A 23,418-nucleotide genomic window follows, 5' to 3' on the forward strand; every position below is an offset into this window, starting at 1 on the left:
TGGCCCAAGGATGTCTAGTCTAGGTGAGGAAGTTTGGTCCAAATTGAAGTTTTGGTGGGCAACAGAATGTTAAATTTTTAGTTTTCACACGTCTGACATTTACGCATTCTTTGCTGCAACTATACATGCAATTAATTATTTGAGGAATTAGGCATAAATGTTTTTTTAAATAAAATAAAATAAAACAAAACACCCATAGGTTTTCAAAGAATTACATGTTATTATAGAATAATAATAATAATGTCACACAGTATGGTATAATAATGTAGGGTTGACTTAATTCCGTCGTTAAGGAAGTACGTGTGCTGGTTCAGAAAGTCGGTCGTAAGGTTTTCATTAAGGAATAACGCATTCGTAAGGAACTATGCAACATTTGTGGGGTTTTCTTGTTTTTACAAGAAGTTGATTGTTCAAGCGTGTAATGTAATTCAAGGAGAGAATATATGATATGTTCACTGCGACTACGTTATAATGTGACTACTAGTCACACAAGACTAACTAGTGACGTGAATGAATGTGCTTCAAGGTAATGACACTTTCTTGGTACCTTAGCTATTATAAGTGTGTGCAGAAACGCCCCTACTTGTCCATCTGATGATACATGTAGAGCATTATCTACTTACTGTGGACAGTGATTGATTGATTGTCTATCCTGGTTACACTCTCCCTGTAAGATTTCCACCATGTCAGTTCTCGTGTACTGGAGAACACTGATTGGTATAGTTCCCATTACTCAACATAATACTTCACCTTGTTGTTTCTGCATGTATTTACTGCTTCTTAACGAGCCCCGAACTTTCCATCCAGCTCAGAAACTCGGCAACACCTTGCTTCAAGGGTCTACTCTCATATCCAAGTTCCTGCTTTGCCTTCTCATGAGAGTAAGACCACTGCTTCTTGAAAACACGAACCATCTAAGAAACACACGATATATGCACACTTACATCATCAGTAAGAAAGTAGAGGGACTGAGAATGTTAAAACAACAAAAGTGGTGATGAATTTGAATCGATCATACAACATTTAAGGTTTAACAACTTAAAGAGTAAAAATGAGTTACGGTGCTTGCACAGACTGTGTCTCCCAGCTACTCAGCCTTACCCTTGAATCTTTCAACTGTATCATCGGACTTGTTCCTCTTGGCCTCAACCTTTAAATCATCACTGAGCCTTCTTATTAATTCCACTTTTTGAACGTGATGCCATCCTTTCAATCCTAACCCAGTTTGACATCTTTAATTTTTAAGGGTAAGAAACGTCTTTCAGATAAATCCTTCCCTCCTTTTTGGTACATCACTTTATACTATATGAAAGAACAGTGCTGAGATCGAGCTGCAAGATACCGCCAGCTTGAGCATGTCTGCTTTCTCTCCCCTGCCCGTGCGCAAGCTCCCAGCTGTCCCCCCTTCTGCATTATGCTTCCTGCAACCCCTTGACCCTTCGTGCTGTAAACAACCACCCCCACCCCCCCCCCTACACACACACACACACACACACACACACATGGGCGACCCCGCTGATCTCTCTGCTTCCTAGCCTTCCTCTTGCTCCTCCCAACTCTGCACCTCGCTTCTACGCACCGTCCCCCTCTTCCATCTCCCACACCAGCCTTCGCCTGTAGGTGCCACCTTCCCCAGCTTGCTCTGGACGGGGCTCCCTGACCAAAGCCGCACTCAAGTGCTCTTTTTTGGAAGCAGAACTCCAGCTTTTGTCATCTTCAGTTTCGTCCTTGGAGGTCACCACCCTAATTTGTAGATTTTCCAGTAGCAAACCCCCATGCAAGGACAAATTTGCAGTCTCCTACAACCCACACTACTCTCAGCAAGCAAGGCGAGGTCACTGACATTCAGTTCCTCGGCAACAGCTACATTCAGATAGAGCTCGACCTGGTTGCACTTGCAGACAGTACTTGCACCCTACCACAATATATAGCGCACACGTATTTTTGCTAGATGGCACCATGGCTTCACACCCGACTCTAACCTGATAGCCTCCATGGTCGGTTTCCCAGAAACCATCTGCTCCGGCCTCCTGAAGGAATACTTTAAGCTTCTTCCAATGATTGGACAACCTCTTGGATAGTTGGTAGGATCCCCCGGACAGCGGTAGCAGCCGTGGCACCGGCAGCAGGACTCCTGTCTCTTTGTTTCGCTATCACCTCACTCAACACCTCTCAATTCCTCGACTGGATGGGTCCCACCGTAATGAAGGGATATTTTAAATGTGAAGATTGTAAATAGAATAATAGGCATTTCTAGGTGGCAACTATAAATAGAGCCATGGGCTCATGGTTGGGACTTTTGGATCATTTTGTAATTGGACTATGGTCATTCTTGGAGTACACATGAGCCCACAGTCCCAACCGGCCCTAGAGGAGGACCCTTCCAGTCAAGGAGATCGAGCCACCCTTCCTGGAATGTGTGCAGTCTAAGCGGCACTTGCAGCCATAGCTGCAAGATGCTTGTGCTTGAGAACAAAGAGCTCTGGTAGGACGCGCACTTTTCCTCCACTAGCACCATCTCACTGCAGTTCGCACATATGATGCAAGAAGATCCTTTTGGGGCACAACCCCACCTTTCTCATCTCCTTGTACAAGTCCCAGAGGGAATCATGGCAGGTTTACATCTCCGTCAACAGTTAGCTTCTACCCTAGGTGTTTGACTCAGGTGTCCTTGTACTGGACAGGGCGCAATGGGTGATTATCATCACGGAGGAGAGCCGCATCGGCCTTGCAACATTTATGCCCCCAACGGTACACAGGAGTGGATTGGCTTCAAAATACATGTGAGACAGAAGCTTCCCTAGACAAATGCTCCCTAGACAAATGCATGGAAGGATATTTCAACGTGATGGAGTTCACAAATGGTTGCTAAGGGGCAAGAGCGAACTCCACCGTATCCTGGCGGGGGAGTGCAACCTAGGAGGAGCTGATCCTATCCATCCAGGGACAGGACAGCTGGAAACTATCAAAGTTCCGCTGCATCCCTAACAAACCCCCTTTCTCCAGATATAAAGCAGGGACTCAGATCCAAATTGAGCCAAACTAGACTGATTCTACCTCGATAAGTGGGCCTCTGATTAAGGAGGCTGGGTCAGCGGCCTGGTGGGCACCACCTTCTCCGATCATGCCCTTGTATTTCCTCACCTTGAAGACCCCTGGAAGGACCATCAATAGACAGCCAGACTCCCAGACTGCCTCATCAAGGACCCAGAGGTTAGATAGCAAGACCTTCTTTTCCCCCATTTCTAACGTTAAAATAAGAGAAGAGCAGCTAGCTATGGAGGCCAATAGATGACAGCCGTGGCTATGGTGTTGGAGCCCACAGTGATAGAGAGAGAAAGAGAGAGAGAGAGCTAGAGAGAGAGTGAGATATTTAGGCTTAATAGCCTTTCACACACACAACCAACTTGATAGCCTTTCACACACACACAACCAGCTTAATAGCCTTTCACACACACATACTACCACACTTATATGAGTGGGTTCACACAAGTAAGACCTTGATTCCCAACAATCCCCTCCTAGGATAAATCTAGGCTCATGGCTCTAGTTTCTCATGCCAGTCACGTGATCCCAAGGGTAAAGTACACAGGATCATGTCACAAAACAACACATAACTTGGACTCTTTAAAAAGCCCTTGAACAAACACACAAACATTTGACATACACATGACAACCCACATTTGCGCTATGCCGCACCACATTTATCATCACCACCCGTTGATACCAACTTGGCCTACTCATTTGGTGGCTGAGAGGTTGAATCATTACATAGAACAGATTTTTCATTGTATGCAACAAAGAAATTAGGGTTTCCCATTAGGGTTTCTTGAATTTGCTGCTATAGGAGGCTGTAGCAACTGTCCAATGCTTTAGATGCATACCCACATGCCTAAGTTTAGACTTTTCCAAGAAGACTTTGTTGCAAAAGGCAACCTCAAATTGCTGAATAAAAGCAAGAGCTTTGGTAGTTTCCATCTTCCCAAAGAAGTTTTCAAATTTAATGTCCTCATCTCCTGACTAACTCTCGGGCTCTCATCTTTGGATGAGATCTTCCATGCGCATCAGTTTTAGAGTTAGGGGATTCATCCCTAACCCTCTTTCCACGATCCTGAGTTGTAATAATAGATCGAGTAATATCAGTATGACGAGAATGCTCTTGGCGTGAAATGACATGGCAAGAATGAGACGCAACCTCTTCCAAATCCCCTGAATCTGCATGTGCTTCTAGGTGGAAAGCCCGTCTTCCACTATAGGCTCCTGATGCATCCTTAGACTGTAAACCTGTGGCTACTTTTATGGAGCCAGGTTTACGACTAAGTTTTGAAGGGGTATATTTTTTTGGCGAGCATTTTTGAGTGAGCACTTTTTGGTGTTTAGCGAGCAGCAGTTTCTCTCTCTACACTTCCTTCCCTCTATTTTGTCGTCCATTGTGACTCATGGTGACAGTAGAGGAGAGGAGTGGATGGATACAAGAGCACTATACACATTGTAACTCATTTACAACTATCAATGTTTCAAATAGGAAATAGCCAATTCACGAGGATCTTTGTATCCCATCTTTGCTGCCATAGCCTCAAAGGCTGCATCATCTGCTGAATTTTTCCATTTTTCCCTCAAAAGCTTCTGCACTTCACGATCTTTTCTCAAAGACTACCATTATGTTGTCTCATCACTATAGCGTCTAACTTGACGCCTGAGGACCTCTAGCTCAAATCTTACATCATTGGGATCTGTATGGGCAGTACCAACAGACCCTTCTGCATGTGCCCTGACCTGCTCAAGAGGCTCAGTGTGCGTGCTCATGTTAACTACTCCATATGCTTAGCCAAATTTTTCCGTATGCCCAAAATCGTCCTTTCTCAAGCAGTACCAACAAGCCCTTCTCCATGTGCCCTCTCCTGCTCAAGAGGCTCAACGTGCGTGCACATGTTAACTGTTTTGTATGCTTAGCCAAAATTTTTCATATGCCCAAAATCATGCTTTCTTAGGTAGAGAAAGAAACCGAAGCTCTCATACCAATGTCACAACTAGGCACATGAATATAGAAACTATTTGCCAAGGCACAACATACTTTCTGCATCCATCACATCATAAACATGTTCCAATACATCTGTCACAAATATCAAGAACATATACATCTTGTAAACACAAAAGACAACCTTGCACAGTTATTAAAGTTGTTGATATGTGGTCCTTGAGTGTACGAGCATGTGCTCGATTTTCGACGGCATTAATGGAGTATCGCTACTCTCCAAGGGTGGCGGGGTGTCATTTCGTTACTTATTTCGTCTAAGCTTGAACCTGGGCCTAAAATCTCATGAGGGCTTTCGCACCGCACCCACGTCGGCTCCCGTTCCCATGTGGGCTCTCACCCCTGTCTTCACCCCTAAACCAGGGCCGTGCTATCACCTCTTGAACTTCTATGTGGGTCTTCACTTCCGAGGCCTTCACTCCTGGAAGACGTGTACCAACTTCAACCGAGCCCGAAGGGCTGCCAGTCTCTAGTGACTTCGACAACCTGCCGGACAGCTTGTTTACAGAGGTCCGAATTATTAGAAATTTGTTCTATAACCCAAATGAAAATTTCGTATATAGGAAGATCGTTGGCAATTGCCTTCATTCCATGGCTTTCTTTCCTTGAGGAAGGGTGGCCGAGTGGTTTAAAGTGTAGCACTGGAAATGCTATGTAGACTCTTGTTTACCGAGGGTCCACTCCCTTCTGGAGTTTACACAAGAAAATGGCTTGCTTTTCAGTGTAGTCATGTAAAACTTGCTTGCCTTCTTAAAGCTATTCTGTTTCGAAGGGCATGACAAACGCATAGGCCCCTTCAGTCCGAATCATTCATCTTATCTATATTATCTAGTAGGTAAACCGGTTATCTATTATCTAGTAGGTAAAGTCAGAAGACGGTCTGGCCCGATGAAACCGGTGGGGGTTGCCCCCCTCCCAGTCGTGAACCTGCGTCCTCTCCCCCTGTCCTCCTTCATGCTGCCCCCATGTCTCCCCTCTTTGCCCGCCCACTCGCCTGCGCCCTCTTCCTCCCCTCCCCTTCTCTTGTGCGCTTCCCCCTTGGGCGTTTTCTTCATTTCTGCGCCCTTCCTCTTGTTTTCTGACCTTTCTGCTAGCTAATCTTTCCCTCCCTTCCCCTTCTCCTGCACTCCGCCCCCCCCTCAACATTTTCTTCCTTTCCGCCTCTTGCCCTCTCCACCCTGCCGCCACCTGTGTTTTCCTTGTTTTCCCCCAGCTGCCCATTTCCTCCTTTGCCTTCATTCCCCCCCCCCCCCCCCCCCCCCCCCCCCCCCCCCCCCCCCCTCTCCTTCGAGCACCATTGCAGCCCTTCCTCTCCACTTCCTCCCGCCCTTTGTTTCCCTCCCCTTCAGCGCTTCTCCTCTCCACGTTCTTGCACACAGGTAGTCTCCATTTTGGCAAGTTTCAACAACTTCTGATCTTTAAACCCCCAGGAGGACTCCACGGCAGCTGCTCTGTCATCCTTGGCCAAGGCCGCCATCCCTTGCCTCTCTTTTTCAGAAGCGGACTTCTAGCTCCTCGCTTCAACAGTCGCATCCTTAGAGGCCTCCACTGTGGTATGCAAGATTGTGGGTAGGCGCCCGGCGTACGGATAACTCAGGGATCTGCTATAGGCAAGCCTCCTTGGTGCGCTTGGAAAGATCGCTGATATTCATCCTTTGGGGCATGGTTACTACCAGGTTGAGTTTGACTCGCCTACAGCTTCGGACAAAGTCATGCACCTGAGCCCCGTCGCACTGTGCGTACGGCCTAGGCCTTCTTTGCGAGGTGGCAACACGGCTTTGACCCAACATCAGACCCTCTCGCTGGCGTTTCAAGTTTTCCCATGATAGCCTGCTTCCCACGTCTTAGGCAGGGGTACCTTCCTCTCCTCCCAGTGATAAGTGGTGCTATCGGGAGAGTGATGGAATCCCCTCCACCGCCACTTCAGTTCTTGCTCAAGCGGCTAGGATTCCATCCCTTTGTATCTATGTAGCCTCTCCGAAGATAGTGCCACATGCCATATCTCTTTCTTGCCTCCAATGAGCCCCTATTCTGTAGAGAGTTGAGTACTTTGGCCTCCCGGGCCGGGCCAATGCTTCATATGCAGGCAGATGGGACATCTCGCTAGAGCTTGTCCTTGCAGTCAGTCCAAGAGACCGCCTCAGTTAAGATCCTCTTCAAGGGGTGGGAGGGAAGCTGGCCCCCAGGCAATAGAGCACCAGGATCTGGTCACAATCGCCACCAATGCAGGAGAGTGGCAGACCGTTGGCTCGAGATGGATCCAGAGAACCTTTTCGAGCATTTATCTCAGCAGCTCCCCAACGGTGATGCCTCCCCCCCCGCTCCCCAAAAAGTTACCTCGAGGAACCCATCCTACCTCTAGGGATTGAACTCAGCACGGCTCGAGGGCGGTGAGAATGCTCCGGAGAGGCAGAAGGGGGGATGAGAGGGGGCTCCGAAGGAGTTGGATCAGAGGAAGCTGCTTAGGAGAGAGTTGAAGCCGAAGGGGGGGAAGGGGGGCAAGGGGAAGGGGGCACACGGCAACTGAGAGGTGGGAAAAGGAACAGAGGCCCATTAGGCGGTGTGCTACCAGGTATCACATCAATACACTGATCCTTGGAACGCTCAAGTGGTAACTCACCACACAACGCATAAACAATCACTATAGCAATGTTAAGAAGTCTACATGCTCTCAAGTTGGTTGATCAACATTCACTCTTTCATGCTCAACACTCTTTCTTACAAAAACCAAGTAAGAACAAGTTGATTTCTTTATACTTTATTGACCTGTACATGATTGACAATAGGTATGGTAGTACCAACATCTATAATAATTTCTCTACCTCTATGCATAAAACTGATCTTCTTGGATTTGTATGATTCTTTGGCTCCATGTGAGCATGCCAAGGCATTCCCAACGAAATATCACAACCTATGAGAGGAGCAATCATAAAACTCTCATGATCGAGATACAGGGGTATGTGAATGCAGAGCTTGCTAATAATTGGTGTTACATCAACTCCTCTACCCTTGAAAGTTGCATCTAGATTCTACATCCATTTGGGTGCCATAGTCTGACAAATCCAACCCTATGGCAGCAACCATCTCCACAGAAATGAAATTGTCCGTGAATGCATCATCAAAGAGAAATAATACAAGTTGATCTTTCAACTGTCCCAAAGCTTTGCACATGAGTTTCTCAGTAGAATTGTGTCCTATGTTTCCTTGTACATCCACCACCGCATTTACATGAGGCTTTTCTGTACACCACTACTTGCATTCTATGGGTTTTGTGGGCACTTGGGATATATGTGATCTTTAATACCACATCCAAAACGTTTTCCATCATGTATGTAATCAGTCCTTTGTTGTTTTGACAGCCCATGGTCATTACATTTGCCCCCCCAACTTCTTAGATGAGCCTTCCTTTGCATCCTAGGCATCTTTCTAATCACTTTTTAAGGGCAGAATTGGCTTAAATTTATCGTGTTTCATGTGTAACTTTTCAGCTACAGAAGCCGAATGTGTTAGCTACCGAAGAGTTTTATTTCTCAACTATCCCCATGCTTTACACATGCGTCTCTCAGTAGAATTGTGTCCTATGTTTCGGCATTTATATGAGGCTTTTCCATACCACTACCTGCATTCTTTGGGTTTCATGGGCATTTGGGATATATGTGATCTTTACTACCACATTCAAAACGTTTTCCATCATGTATGTAATCAGTCCTTTGTTGTTTTGACAGCCCATGGCCATTACGTTTGCCCCCCAACTTCTTAGATGAGCCTTCCTTTGCATCCCGGGCATCTTTCTAATCACTTTTTAAGGACTTTCCGCCCTTTTTCTCGTGATAACCAGCCCTCTTCTTGCCCTTAAAAGAATCTAAAAATTGGCTTAAATTTATCCTGTTTCATGTGTAACTTTTCAGTTACAAAAGCCAAATGTACCAGCTGCTGAAGAGTTTGAATCAGGACTCTCTTGAATGATTGGATGCAAACTAGACTCAAACTTTCTTTTCTTTTCTTCTCTTCATCAGAAAGTGTCATGAAAGGGTAACTTTCAGCAATACCTTTTGTAATGGGAGTGATACTAAAGCTGAGATATGAAAAATCACCATGGATTAATGCAAGATTAAGGAGATAATCTCATACAAAAGCACCATGATGCCTAAGTGAGTTAACCTCTCACCAAAAGGATAGAAATAGCCTTCCATAAGCCTATGGTAACCAAAGGCTCCAAGAACATACCAAGAGGTATCAAATGTCCCAAAAGAGATAATCTCAAAATATCATAAAAGGATACAAATGATATAATGATTTCGTCCTCGAAATCAAAGGGTGATCGTGCACAAAAGACACATACAGAAGGCTATATACAAAAGCAAAAAATCACATCCAAAAACTGAATGTCAATGTCATCATCAAAGGCATATGACCCCTCCTGGATCAAATGGAAAGGAATGTAGTGCCATACCGATGATGAGGCCAACAATACGTCCTCTCATATGAATGCGAATCCAAGGAGTCATATGACCCCCAGGGTCAAATGGCAAGGATAACAAAGTCCTGTCAATGATGAAGCTAATCATGCAACTACTTGGATCGAAGGACCATCCAAACTCCAAAAGAATAGCCCTCCAACCACCTGGATCAAATGGTAAATATGGAAGACCAATGTTGATGATGAGGCTAGTCCAAAATCCTCGTGGGTCGAAGAGAATGCTAACAACTAGCCCATTCTCACAGTCGTAATGTGAGTCCAGCATTGAAGACATCCACACGTTTAGCTCAAAACTTGTGGCCGGATTGTTGAACGATCCTGGCACAAAAGAACCAACGTGAAAGCCAAGACTAGGATGTGCTGCAAGTGTATCTCAATGTCGGAGCACATAATCAAAAACCATGAACTGCAAATGGAAAATGATACACCCAACGGTAAATGTCGTGACCATGCAAAACATAGGCTTGTGTCGATAATCACAGGAACCAAACACACACAGCTCGTAATCAACATTATGCAAAGTCAGATAGGAATCAACGCCGTCACCCGATGTAGCACAACTCAAAACATCTGAGACACGATCCACTATATCCATGTGTGTATATGCATGACCTAAACTATGCAAATCTCCCTATGTGTGCATGATCCTCCAAAGTAAGAATATGATCAATAGGATCATCATGAACGTCATCGTCACTAAAGATTGACAAGGCATCCACATATAAGAGACAAATGGAATCATCATCCCAAAAATTGAAGTAATCCTCATAGGTAGGGTCTATCTCCATTAATAATGGATCTAAGAAAATATCTTAGTCAAATGTGAAACTCTCTAGATTCATACGAATAATCACGTCTCCTATGAGATCTCACCTTAGTAAAATCAACACTACTAAGTTCTCAATACTTGACTCCTCAAATATATGCACTATATCCACATTAATGCTGCTAGAAAAGCTATGAAAACTACGAGTAGTGGCATCTTCTAGAAGAATAGCCTGATAAATCTAGCACAAGAAACTCAAGCCCATGCTTAAGTGTATCCCATGACAAGTGTCACTAACCTCGTGTGTGCTAATAGATGCATCATAATCTAATACCAGACTATGATACCTAGGAAGGTAAGTAGGCCTAGGTGTATGAACACTCGTAATGCTCGATGCCATCCCTGCCTTCGAGATGATGCCCACATGATCTAGTCCACACACATTGCTATCACATATATCAACATCATGTGCATAGGTGTCTGGGTCATCATGTGCACATATATTACTATCATCATGTGCACGTGTGTGAGATACATCAATATCATTATATGTGTGTGTGCGATATATCATCATGTGTATATGGATGTAATACATCATCATGATCATCTAAAACTATGTCGGTGTAGTCGGCATCCTCAAGAACATAATCACGATGACCCGAGAGTGAGGGATAGTCAATCAAGTTACCAAAAGAAAAATCGTCCCACACGAACAATACCGAACCATCCGTATCGATGTAGCCAAGCAATGAAGTGATGAAATCCTCATGTGCGAACCACCTAGACCATTTGGCACATATCTCCTCCTCATCCTCACTCGCCTCATGATAGCAAGAAGTCGGTGAGTGAGAATGTAGAGGTCTAAGCCTCAAAGTGCCAAAGGCATGTGCAAATGCCGCAAAAGATATGCAATACATGATACGAGAAGGCAAATCAAAATAGCAATCATAGAGCCATGATGATAGTGCATGAGTAGCTCCCCCTACGATCACAATCAGAAATTCTATCAAAACGATGTCAATGACGATGTGAATTCGTACCATGGCCATCAAATGCAAGATACTAGTAGCCCATGGTCGCATGTGAACACTACCCAAAGTGCTCCAAATGTGTGAACAAGGTGTGAAAAAAGATTTACAAAAAACACGAGTGCAAACAAGGCCCAAACAATACTCAACACAAGTCAATGTGTACTCCACGTGAAAGAACCCCAAATGTGTGAACAACCACCAAGAACACTTAAGGCGTGTGAACACACCGCGTGGGAACAATCCTAAACACAAACAATCAAGGTGTGTGAACACACCTCAACAAGCACAACACATGTAGAGGCTTTGCCGTTAGGGTTGAGTGTGGAATGAAAGAAAACTAGAGTGGACAAAGTAATGTGAAGAGCTAGTGTTCAAATCAATTGGGATGGGCAAAAGATTTTAATGGCCACCACAATGGGAAAGAGGTCAAAATTGGGTCAAAGGTGAGAGGCAAAGTTCAATTTATGGACAATGTAATGGACAGTGGTTGGGTGAGGGAGCTTACCTACACACACACACACACATAGCATGTATACAGAGAAACGTGAGAGAGCAGAAGTATGCTGAAAGTACTCTCAATTATGATGTCAAAGTGAGTACAAAGTACTAATACGCCTAGGGCTAAGTGTGCCCAACACACTAGAGTGTGTTCACACGCGAAAAACCCCTCCCAGCATAGGGTAAAAAGTGCCCGTGTGTAAGACTGTTCACACCAAGACTTCCCAGAGGCCAAAGGCTAACAAACCCCCCTGAAGTGAATGGTGTGAACGTGTACAAGGTGGGGCAGACTACCCTGGTAAAGATAATAAGTTTATAGCTTTGCGCGGAAAGCGTCAAACTTCTCTCTCGAACGAGACTTTGTTAGCCCATCTGTCACATTGGCTTGTGTAGGCATGTAAGTCAAGGCTCTCTCTCCTGCATGGATCCGGCCTCTCTTTGACATAATGATAATGCACCTCAATATGCTTCGTCCGAGCATGAAAAACTAGATTCCGCACCCCTGTCAATGCACTCTGGATGTCAATGAAAATGGTGGTAGAAGATGACTGTCTAATACCAAGATCTTCCCCAATAGACGGCAGAGCCATACACACTCCACAACAGTAGGCATGAATGCTGCCCTGTACTCAGCCTCACAACTAGAAGTGGCCGCTTTGCTTCTTGCTGAGCCATGAAATGCATGAACTTCCAAGAAAGAAACAATTACCATTGCTTGACACCCTAGTGTCATAACACCCTCCCTAGTCACTATCAGTGTAGGCGGTCAAGCATAAAGAAGACGCATTGCTATAAAACAACCCTAAGCGCCTTTAAGATAACGAAAGACACGCTTCATTGCTTGCCATTGCCTTGTGCCAGGGCAATGCATAAATTTGCTCAACTGTGACATTGCATATTGAATATCAAGACGGGTAGTGCATAGATAAAAAAGCGCCCCCACCCCCTCCCAGCTTGCTAATAAGTGGCAACATCAAATGGCTTGGAAGAGTCCTCAAGTGATAGTCGTAAGTTTGGTTCCATAGGAGTAGAAATAAGTTTGCAATCTGTCATTTGGAACCTTTTCAAAAGTTGCTCAATGTATCTTCTCTAAGATAGCATGATGACCCTCTCAATTGGTATAAATTGGATACCCAAATAGTAATGCAAAAGTCCCATGTTTGTAACATCAAATGCATGTTGTATTTCAGCTATGAAAGCTTTCGCCCCTCATCAGGGCCAGTCACTAGCAAATCATCCACATAAAAGTTCAGGATTATGAAATCATCGCCTTGTTTGCGAACATAGAGAGTACTCTGAGTAGGGCTATTCTGAAAAATATGAGAGAGCAAGTATACATGTATCTTTTGATACCAAGCACGAGAAGCCTGTTTAAGGCCATAAAGTACTTTATGCAATCTGCATACTTCATTCTTTGCACCTTTCTAAACAAAGCTAGGAGGTTGTGATACATAAACCTCTTCTTGCAAATCACCATTCAGAAATGCAGTTTTGACATTCAACTGATGCACATTCCAACCTACATGCGCAGCCAATGCAACAATAGTGCGTATGGTGGTCATACGTGAAGTAGGCACAAAAGTCTCATCATAGTCAATGCCCTCTCGTTGGGCATACCCTTTGGCAACTAAACGAGCCTTATAGCGATCAATGGAGCCCTCAGGCTTGCGTTTCAATTTATACACTCACTTTGTGCTAATAGCACACTTGCCTGCAACAAGTAAGTCACATAACTCCCATGTAGCATTTTTTTCAATGAAGGCCAACTCCGAATGCATGGCTATAACCCAATTATCATTCTCCAATGCATCAAAATGAGAAAGTGGCTTCTCATTACATGTAGTAGCAACAAGGGTTGTGTCAACAAAATGAGATGCATGTCGAGAGGTAGCGTATGACTTGGCATAAGTGTAGGCAGCTTGCTGTCACGCAAGGTGTCAATGCGCCAACGGAGAACTCTCTGTGAGTCACGAATGGCTCCATCCTCTTCAACCCCATGGCATGCTGATCAAAGTGTGGTAGAACTGGAGCAATAGGGGGATTATTGGGCTGCTGATTTTCAGTAGCAATGGGAGGCTGATTTGGAGCCAAAGCAGGTTCAACAGGTTCAGCACCTGTACCAAATAATGGCAGCAATGTATCAAAGACATCTAGGGCATCAATTGATGGCTGTAGTTTACATAAAAGCTTAGGTTGGGATGCATATTCATCAAAGACGACATCTCTGGACACAATGATCTTCCTAGTGGAAGGTACATACAGCCTATATCCCTTGCTCTCACTACTATACCCCACAAAAATACATTTCAATGCCTTTGCTTCAAGTTTATGTCATTGCTGTGTTGGTACATACAAGTAAGCCAGACATCCAAAAACACGCATATATAAGTGACTACATGGATTTTGCCATTCCAAGCCTCATAAGCTGTCATAGATTTCAATGCTTTAATAGAACAACGGTTCAATACATAGCTGGCGCACATAACCGCTTCAAGCCAAAATCTGGATAGCAAATCCTTGCTTTTAAGCATACATCTCGCCATTTCCATAAGTGTACGATTATGGCACTCAGCCACACCATTCTACTGTGGTGTATAAGGAGTAGTACACTGATGAGAAATACCACGTGGCTACATAAAAGCTGTAAACTCCTATGACAAATATTTCCCCTCTCGATCTGTACGCAATGTCATGAGCTTATGACTCCAAGCATTTTCAGCCATAGGGAGAAACTGATAGAAAGTTGAAAATGCATCTGATTTAGCTTTCAAACCATTCACCCAACAAAACCAAATGTAATCGTGAATGAAAGCCATAAAGTACAGATGTCCTACAAAAGATGATGCCCTCATAGGGCCACATAAATCACTATGTACGAGCTGCAATGGCCAAGTAGCTAGTAAAATGCCATCCTTTTGAAAGGACTCATGATGCATCTTTCCTAATATATATCCCTCGCATGCATGCGTGTGTGGGAGCTACATAGATGGCAACTCGTGAACCATAGACTGATGCTGTAAACGCATAAAAAATGGAAATTAAGGTGACCAAACCAAGCATGCCATAGCTCTGTGTCACGCATAACCTGTGATGTGGAAGAAACCATAGCATCATCATGAGAATCACTACTACTGTCATACTTATCAAGCCTGTAAAGGCCATTGCGCAATGTACCAGATAGCATACACGCATCAGAATCTGTTCTGTCATAAATGGAGTAGCAATGATCAAAAAATTGGATTTTGAGACCAGCTTTTGCGAGTGTTGAGACAGAAATAAGATTCTTGCGAACTCCAGGTACATACAAAGTATCTGCAAGAGTATACGTGTCCCCACTACATGATGTTAACTCCACATTTCCAATGCCTTTTATTAGCGCACAAAATTGCACCAAAATTGCACCAACTGACGGTGCATCTCTCAAGAGCAAAGAGCTTCTTGCATGAAGTGATGTGCTTTGTAGCACCTAAATCAAAATACCAATCAGCATCCGACAATGACAAACAAGAGACGGGCAAATCACTGCATGTGATTGTTAAGGCATAGCCATCATGTGCAAAATTTGCCCTCAGCATTGTCACATGTAGTTGCAAGCAAGACCTTGCTACTTCTTTTTCTCACTCTCTTTACGCTTCTAGCATTCCTCAATTACATTACCAGGTTTCCAACAATAGTTGCATCTCTTTTTCTTCTCAGTCTTCTCCTCTTGGGACTTAGGAGGATCTGAATGGGCTTGTGCTTTGCCCTTCGGTTTAGTACTAGAACCAGCCCCAGATTTGCCATAATGGGAGGCATCAAAAGCCTGATCTGCAACAATCATGTTGTTTCGGTTGGAACGAGATTGTTCTTCCTATAACAAGAGAGCTACTAAATCATCAAATGTGTACAAATCTGTATTTCTCTTCGTCAAGAGGCGAAGAGTGGTAGCAAATCCTTGATTGAATTCAAGCAATGTGCCCAACACACTAGAGTGCGTTCACACGGGAAAAAACCCCTGCTAGCACAGGGTAAGAAGTGTCCGTATGTAAGACTGTTCACACTAGGACTTTCCGGAGGCCAAAGGCTAACAGTGGTGTGGAAAAAAGGTAAAAGATTAGAAACCCTAGCCAACATTTCCTCTTCTTCTCTCCACCTACTAGCTCATGGAGACCACTTCTCCTCTATGTGCTCTCCATAGCCAGAGACAACGGAAACTAAAAGCCTAGCTCTAAACAGAGCTATGATGGCCAGAGACGACGGCGGAGTCAAGGAAGGAAGCCATAGCTTCTTCTCTCTTTCTTCTGCATGGAAGTTCATGAAATCACACTGACCGATAGGCACCCTGCACTGTTTAGATGAAAGAATTTACCTATATATATATTTTTAGGGAGCTTTGGTTTGCTTGAAGGAAGCCATACCACTGTGTTGTTTGGATGAAAGATTTTATTTATTTTTTTCTGAGAAAAGATCCTTTCATTAGTTTAAAAAAACCGCCCACTGGGCTACAAAAAACCTCTCTTGCTCATAAGAAGGGAGAGCAGAGATCCAATCAAGGTAGCTAGGGAGACTCTCCCTATGTGCAAAAAGGGTACAAAGATCAGTACAAAAAACTGAGAGCTATATCATACAATAGGAGGGGGGAAAAGCCAAACAGGTGGCCTGTAATGCCAGCCGGGGGCTCCCGCGTGTAGTGTATAGAAGGGGCCGCTGCGCCAAGTGGTGTGGAAGGCCTGCCGCCGCAAGATCGCCGCATCCGAGTCCCCCCCGGATGCGGTCATACTGTCCGCACAGGGTGTGGATCAGCTCCTGCCAAATCCCCCGAACAGTCTCTACTGGTGGCTCTAGTCTCCCCTCAAAGGCCCTGAAACACCGGGCTCTCCAGGTGAACCAGATGGTGAGACTGCTGAGGAGCTCCCATCGTAGATCCCTCTCCTGTGTCCAGACGGCGGACAAGAAGTCCGGTGAAGGAACAAGGCGAGGCTGGCTCCTAATGAATCTGATAGCCTGGCTGTCCTGCTCCGTCTCGTATCCCAGAGCAGGCCCTGACAATGTCGACCAAGCAGCGACACCCCACGTATACATGCCCTCTGGAGAGAGGGGGACCAAAATGCGCAGCATCCTCAGCCAAATCTACTGCGCCTGTGGACAGTCCCTTTGGCAGTGTCTCTGTGTCTCCAAAGGGTGGCCGCATCAGACACAGGCCGCCGGAAGACCACTGTAGACAAGCCAGGTGCCAACTGCAGAGCCCCTGTGGGCAACCTGCCGCTGGTCGAGATCCTGCGTGCCTGTCGACTAGCCCAGAGCCTGGCCCAAAAATCCTCCGGAAACTCCTGTGAGTGTCCCTGTAGCCGCCAATGCTCTGCTGCGGCTGGAGAGACCATCCTCCTCGCAGTCAGAATATGCCTCCCCAACCGAACAGTGTACTGGAAAAAGGAAATCTCTGTGGCCTCGGGAGACGCATAAGGATCATGCCACTCGTACTCGCCAGGGTCCCACTGGAGCCGGGCCAAAGGGGCGCATCATATGCCCAAATGCGCCAATCAGAATCCACATCTGCAGGGTCTGGATCAATATGCCACTTCCGAGAAGCGACGGCCACTACCCGTATCCTCTGAAAGATGCACTCTGCAACCAAAGGCGACTCCGCCTCCACTCTCTGAAGTCTGCCCTCATCCTGGATCTCATAGTAGAGGCATCTACCATCCTCAGTGCAAGCTCTAACAGCAATCAGGATCTCCAACTGTGTGAAGGATCCCATCCATCGTGGGGCCGCTGGCTCGAAAGGCGTGAACCACTCCTCAGTGAGTGCCTCCTGAATGTCATCCCGCATAATCAGCCCCCCTCTGAAGTGACTCAGCCTCTCCACCTGGACCTCCTCTGGGAGACTGCAAAAGGCCTGCCAGTCTCCAAAATTGCGTGCTGGGCCTGCCGCCAATGGTCCCCAGGCTAGACGAGGCCGAGAGCCCAGCATATGACCCTGCTCAGTGCGTACCGTGGGGCTCCATATGAGCGGCTGTCTGGCCCACTCCTCATCACAAGTAGGTGGTCTCTGAGAAAGCCCCGGTCTCAGCAGCTCCCCAGCTCGCAGGATGCTCAAGGCAAATCTGTCCTCCCATCCTCTACTGAGGCCTGTCCTCCTCATCTCTATGAAGATCCATCGTATCTCTGGTGCCCAAGTGCCCCCTGCTGGAGGAGCCCTAGCCTGCAATCGCTGAAAAAGAAGCTCCTTCCAAGGCTCAGCGCCTGGAAGCAACCCCCGAACAATAAGCTTCCCCAATAAGGCTCTACTCTGATCAACTGGATCTATAATGCCCAAGCCTCCCTGGGCCAGCGGAAGAGTAATAACTGCCCAAGTAACCTTAGCCCGGGCTGGCTGACCGTCCCGCCCAGACCAAAGAAAGTTCCTGATCAGCCTCTGTACCTGGCTGATGCAAGAGCTCGAGAAGATCCAGCAAGACGTGATGTACCACATGGTCGCTAAAAGCACGTGATTTGTCACCACCACCCTCCCAGCCAAGGATAGCCGAGCTGTACTCCAATACAAAAGCTTCTTCCGAATACTCAGAAGAAGCGGGGCGATCTGCTGCTTAGGTGAAAAATCAAGTCCAATCTAGGATGTCTCAGAAGATCAACACATTTACTATTGGTCCCTTCCAACCCTCAAAGGCAGAGAAGGCTAAGATCAAAGTGAAATGGCTAGGCTCTATATTGGAGCTTTACTTCAAGAACCAAGGATATTGGCCAATCAGTTCAGAGTTTGAAATACTTTCACCTCTTTGTAATTGCAGATCTGTGTATGCTTTGTGTGTTCACACTGTAAACTATAAGCTTTTGCACCACACTGTAAACTGTAAGCTTTTGCACTTGAGAACTACAACATTTGCCTTCAATATTCTCACTAATAGTTTAATGTAGATAGGAACCTTGAGCACTGGCTATGCACTAGTTGCACCAGAGGGTTGTGTTCGAATCCCAACAAGGTTGTAATTCTGCAACTACAACTGTTAAAGTTAGCTTTCTGCAAGTGTGTGCCTCTGTTCAGTGTTCCTTGACAGGTGATCAAACTTCACCCAAATTGATCACTGATCACATTGATTAGCATAGATCATTGCTGTAAACGCTTTCTTAGTCAAGAGATTGTCATGATCATGGTCAAGTTTGCACCAAGATTTGTTGATTCTACAAAATAATCTTTTTAAACTTTGAAATTCTGCACCAAGATTCTTGAAATTTGGTTCTGCACGGTAAGCTTTGTATAAAACTGTAACTGAATTGCAAACTGCACAATAAACTTCTCAAATCTGTAATAGAACTGTAATCTGCACTGAAATCTACATAGGATCTTCAATCTACACCAATTCTCGATAAGAACTACAACAAAAACAATACTATAGGCATCGTAGCTTGGAACTGCACACCCCCCCTACGCTTTGCGTTTGCCTATCCCCTTCCCCGCATCATCTTCTCCAACGCCCCTGTGCTATGCATTTGCCGACGCCTCCTCCCCTTTCCCACATCATCTTTGCCAACGCCCCCCCACCCAGCTCCCTCTACGGGCTATGCCCTTGGAGCCCCCTCTCCCCCCCTCGTCCTGCCTACGCTCCCTTCTTCCACCTGTGTTCGCCAGACAGTGAGAGCTCGAGGGTTTTCTATTTTTTGGTACTGATTGGAGATTTCTTGGGCTGTTCGGAACTTGGAGATCGGGTAGAAGGCAGCCATCACTGTTGGACAGCCACCTTGCATAGTATTTGCAGCCTCTTCTTCATTTTTTTCCCCACCAACCCTCCCTTCACAAGACCTTGTGACCTCTTGAGATGGTAGATTTGCTTGAGATGGCTGAGAAGCACATGAAGATCCCCACTCTCCCCACATTCCCGGTGGATCGACAATTGGACGGACCAGCTATGGCATCTGGCAGGTAATGATGGAGTCTGTCTTGGAGTCTTATGACTTGGTTGATTTCATTGTGGTTGGTGTTTGTTCCACAGCCAGAGTTGGAGGATGGGGAGCTTTTACCCTCTACTAGGAAAGAACAAGAGGCTCAGGCACAGTTATGGGATCGTGGCAGGCTACCAGATTCATGACCCTTGGCGTAGACATAAGTCCCCAGCCAACAAGGCGTTATGTCCACTCTACCACATGCACTCCATGTCGATACCCAGAACATACACTTTGGAGAAGAGATGGGCTCAAGTTCACTCTAGCACATGCACCCCGTGTTGGTACTCCGATCACACACCTAGGAGGAGAGGTGGGCTCAAAAGCACTCTACCATGTGCACTCTGTGGTGGTATCTTGATCGCAGACCTGGAAGGAGAGGTGGGCTCAAGTGTAGAAGATAAGATGAGAATAAGTCGCAGGCATAAATATCCAAAAACACTTACAACAAATTTCAAAAAGCAACAACTTTGCAAAACTCAAAGTATACTTAGCTTTTCTTGCCAGGTTCGTCATGAAGCCAAAAGAAAAATCTCCTCAGCATACGCATAATATATCTTGAGAGATAGCTCCATGTAACTTGCTCATAAACTTGATTTAGAATCCACAATAATCCATATGGAAAAAGTGCTGAACATAGGCACATAAAGCCAACTCCATATTCCGAGGATAAAATCTGTGAATCCATAAATCCTTATACCAAGCTGTCTACTGCTCATGACTGCTTTCCATAAAATAGCAAATCTGTTGGTCAGTGTAGTCCCCACTTCTGATCTTTTCTCTTTCTCATTGTTGGAAGGAAGCCTCTTGCTTTCGAGAAAGCCTATGCTCTAATACCATTGTCACAAATGGGGTGGGGACCCGGAGCCACAATAGAATAGACCAACACAGTGGAAGAACCATAAATAATAAAATAACACCGCAATGAGCCGGAATGGACGCCCCCCCCCCCCCCCCCCCCCCCCCCCCCCCCTCTTTCTTTAGTCACACAGAAGCTTTTACAAGATACCAAGGTGCGGATGCATATAGCACCGGATTTTCCCACAAAGCATCAGCACAAATCTTGCCCAAATAAACTATCCAGTGCCAAGATACAAACATCTCTAGGAGCTGTCCAAAACTGTCCCGAAACAGTCCCCAAAAATCAGCTCATAAATCATCCATAAATCAGCCCGGAACAGAGCCAAAAGCAGCCCCGAACTACCAATGAGGTGATAGCTCAAGTGGTGAAGGTGTTTGCCTAGGACCAAGAGGTCATGGGTTCGAAACCCCCCTTGGTGCTTCCTCAGCGGCATCGCCACGGGTGGATAAATAAGCACCTACGGGCGGCTGTCTACAAACGGTGAAATTTGGTAACTATGGGAGGATCTTGGGCAAAAGGCCAGTTGAAAAAAAAAAAGGGCCCCGAACTCCGCGCCAAAACAGTCCCAAAATTGAGCCTCAAATCAGCCCCAAAAACAGTCCCAAATCTGCCCAGAATTGAATCGACCAACCCTGTCAGGCTCCGGGAAAAAACGACCAGCCATCTGGCTGCCTTGTAAGAAGTCGACCAGCTCTTTGGTTGCCCTGGAAGAAGTCGACCAGCTCTATGGCTGTCCTGGAAGGAGTCGACCAGCCCTGTAGGAGGTAGGGAGCAAGTCAGCTAGCGGAGGAGAGAGAGAGAGGGCTCTAGAGTGATGTGCATGATCAAAAAGGAGAAGCCCCCACCTCTATAATGAATTCAAGTTGCTATATTTGCAGCACTTTTACCTTTTTGCCCAAAATAGCTGGGCTTGCCCAAAAATATCAACTTTTTAGCTTTTCTTGGCTTGTTCTCCAGGTTTTAGCCCAAAAATATCAACTTTTAGGTTTTCTTCCCCGTCGTACTGAGTTTCTGTCAAACCTCCGAAGATGCAGGGCAGACTCAGCCATAATGAAGCCTAGCACTAAGGGAAGTAGCAAATAGAAAGAATTAGTACAACAAATTAGTTGATATGGCAAATACACCGCTAGATAGAAAGAATTAGCACAATATCAACAAGGCACAACTCAGACGAAAACTTCACAATGTGAAATCTGCATGTCCGCTAATACGGCTGAATTATATACCTAGATGAATCCAGAACATGCCCAAACTCACCTTTCAAGAACGCGCATGTTATATACTCATGGTAGTCAACCCACAAGACTATATAACTATCAACTCCATTATGCATAGTATGGACTAGATACTACGATATCCCCACTAACATCATCAGTGCCCCATAGTGGGTCTGTACTCCAATTTTTAGCCCAAAAATAACTGAACTTGTCCAAATATATCAGCTTTTATGCTTTTCCTGGCTTGATGCCCAAGTTTCATCTACGCGCCTCTTTTGTCCACCTGTCCAAGTCCAAAAACAATAATATATCCAGCCCATCATTAATGATATGTGACTTATAAATATTATAAGTCACGTTGATGAATAAAATCCCATGCTGCTCATGCTGTATGGCCATCTTTGAGGCCAAACCATGCCAATAAAATGTTGTAGCTTTCTTCTGTGGAAAATCCCCGTTCACACCTTAGTTCCGCTCAGTGTATGAAACACTGGTCAAGACTGGTGAAGGGACCAAATGATGACATTCATCATGAACACTTTAATGTGGATATGCTGCGGCGGGCTTTCCAGGACCAGATGGTGGATGGCTTGCCAAATGTTGGTAGCAACAACCAGGGACATTCCGGTTCTTGCCTTTACAGGTGAACTATGCTTTGACGTCTCGTATTATTCGGGACAAAGAGCCTACTGCAGTTGAGGAAGCTCTTTCCCAGGAGAGTTGGAGGAAAGCCATGCAAGTGGCAGATGGTGACTTGGAGGATGAGGTGTATGTTCTAGGCTTGAGGTTCTGGGATCAAAGGGGTTGGTTTACAAGTTACCGAATGTCTTGTATGGTCTTCAGCAGGCTCCCAGGACTTGGCATACCAAAGTTACAGTTAATGATCCTTATGAGCAGGTTGATGCCTCCTTGTATCGAAAGCGTTTTGGTCATTGATTTGGTTGCTGAACACCAGATTGGACTTGAGCATTCCAGTGGGGCTGTTGAGCTCATTCATGCAGACGCCTTTGAAGACTCATTAGGACACATGATTGCGAATCTTGCGGTATCTGCAAGGTATGAAGGATCTTGGACTCTTCTATGACACTGGAGAGGGAACAACGGAAAGAGTTAGACTTCAAGGGTGGAGTGACTCAGATTGGGGAGGAGATCCAGATACAAGGAGATGTACATCAGGCTACAATTTTACCCTTGGCTCAAGAGCTATTTCATGGAGCAACAAGAGGCAGGCAACTATTGCCTTGTCTTCTACTAAGGCAGAGTACCAGGCTGCTTGTGGTGCTGCTTGCGAGGTGGTGAGGTTGCAAGGTGGTGAGCCCCTGTCTAGAGACTCAAACGGGCAGAAACAGGCAAATAAAAAACGGACAGAATCCAAAAACGGTCAAAAACAAAAATCAACTATGCTTGAACAAAGCCTCGAATGCCTCGAAAGACTCATACGCCTCTAACGGTCAGAGCCGCGTCTCGTAACAACTATGCTCGCCATCATCGCCTGCTGCCACGTTGCTAACGTCACCATGTGCCTCATCACCAACCATCCGGACGTTGTACGGATCCGTACAGTTTGTATGGAACTGTATGGCGTTGCTGTCTGCGTGACTGGCTGCTACCA

At 45.6% G+C, this 23,418-nt stretch overlaps 1 protein-coding gene across 3 annotated transcripts in view; it reads right to left on the minus strand.

Moving 5' to 3' along the window:
- Positions 1 to 402: 402 nt before the first annotated feature.
- FLDH (NAD(P)-binding Rossmann-fold superfamily protein) overlaps positions 403 to 23,418 on the minus strand; it is a 132,493-nt gene continuing 109,477 nt past the window's right edge. For 2 of the 3 annotated variants that reach the window (XM_086797497.1, XM_086797494.1), the window contains one exon: positions 403 to 914. In XM_086797497.1, the coding sequence (XP_086653623.1) occupies positions 771 to 914 (144 nt within the window). In that variant the 3' untranslated portion in view covers positions 403 to 770. The remainder of the gene's footprint in view (positions 915 to 23,418) is intronic. The other variant, XM_086797495.1, reaches the window with a different exon arrangement.

The sequence above is a fragment of the Cibotium barometz genome, chromosome 66, assembly GCF_041138505.1.
Source record: "Cibotium barometz isolate CiBa-2024 chromosome 66, ASM4113850v1, whole genome shotgun sequence".
In the NCBI taxonomy this organism is placed as follows: domain Eukaryota; kingdom Viridiplantae; phylum Streptophyta; class Polypodiopsida; order Cyatheales; family Cibotiaceae; genus Cibotium; species Cibotium barometz.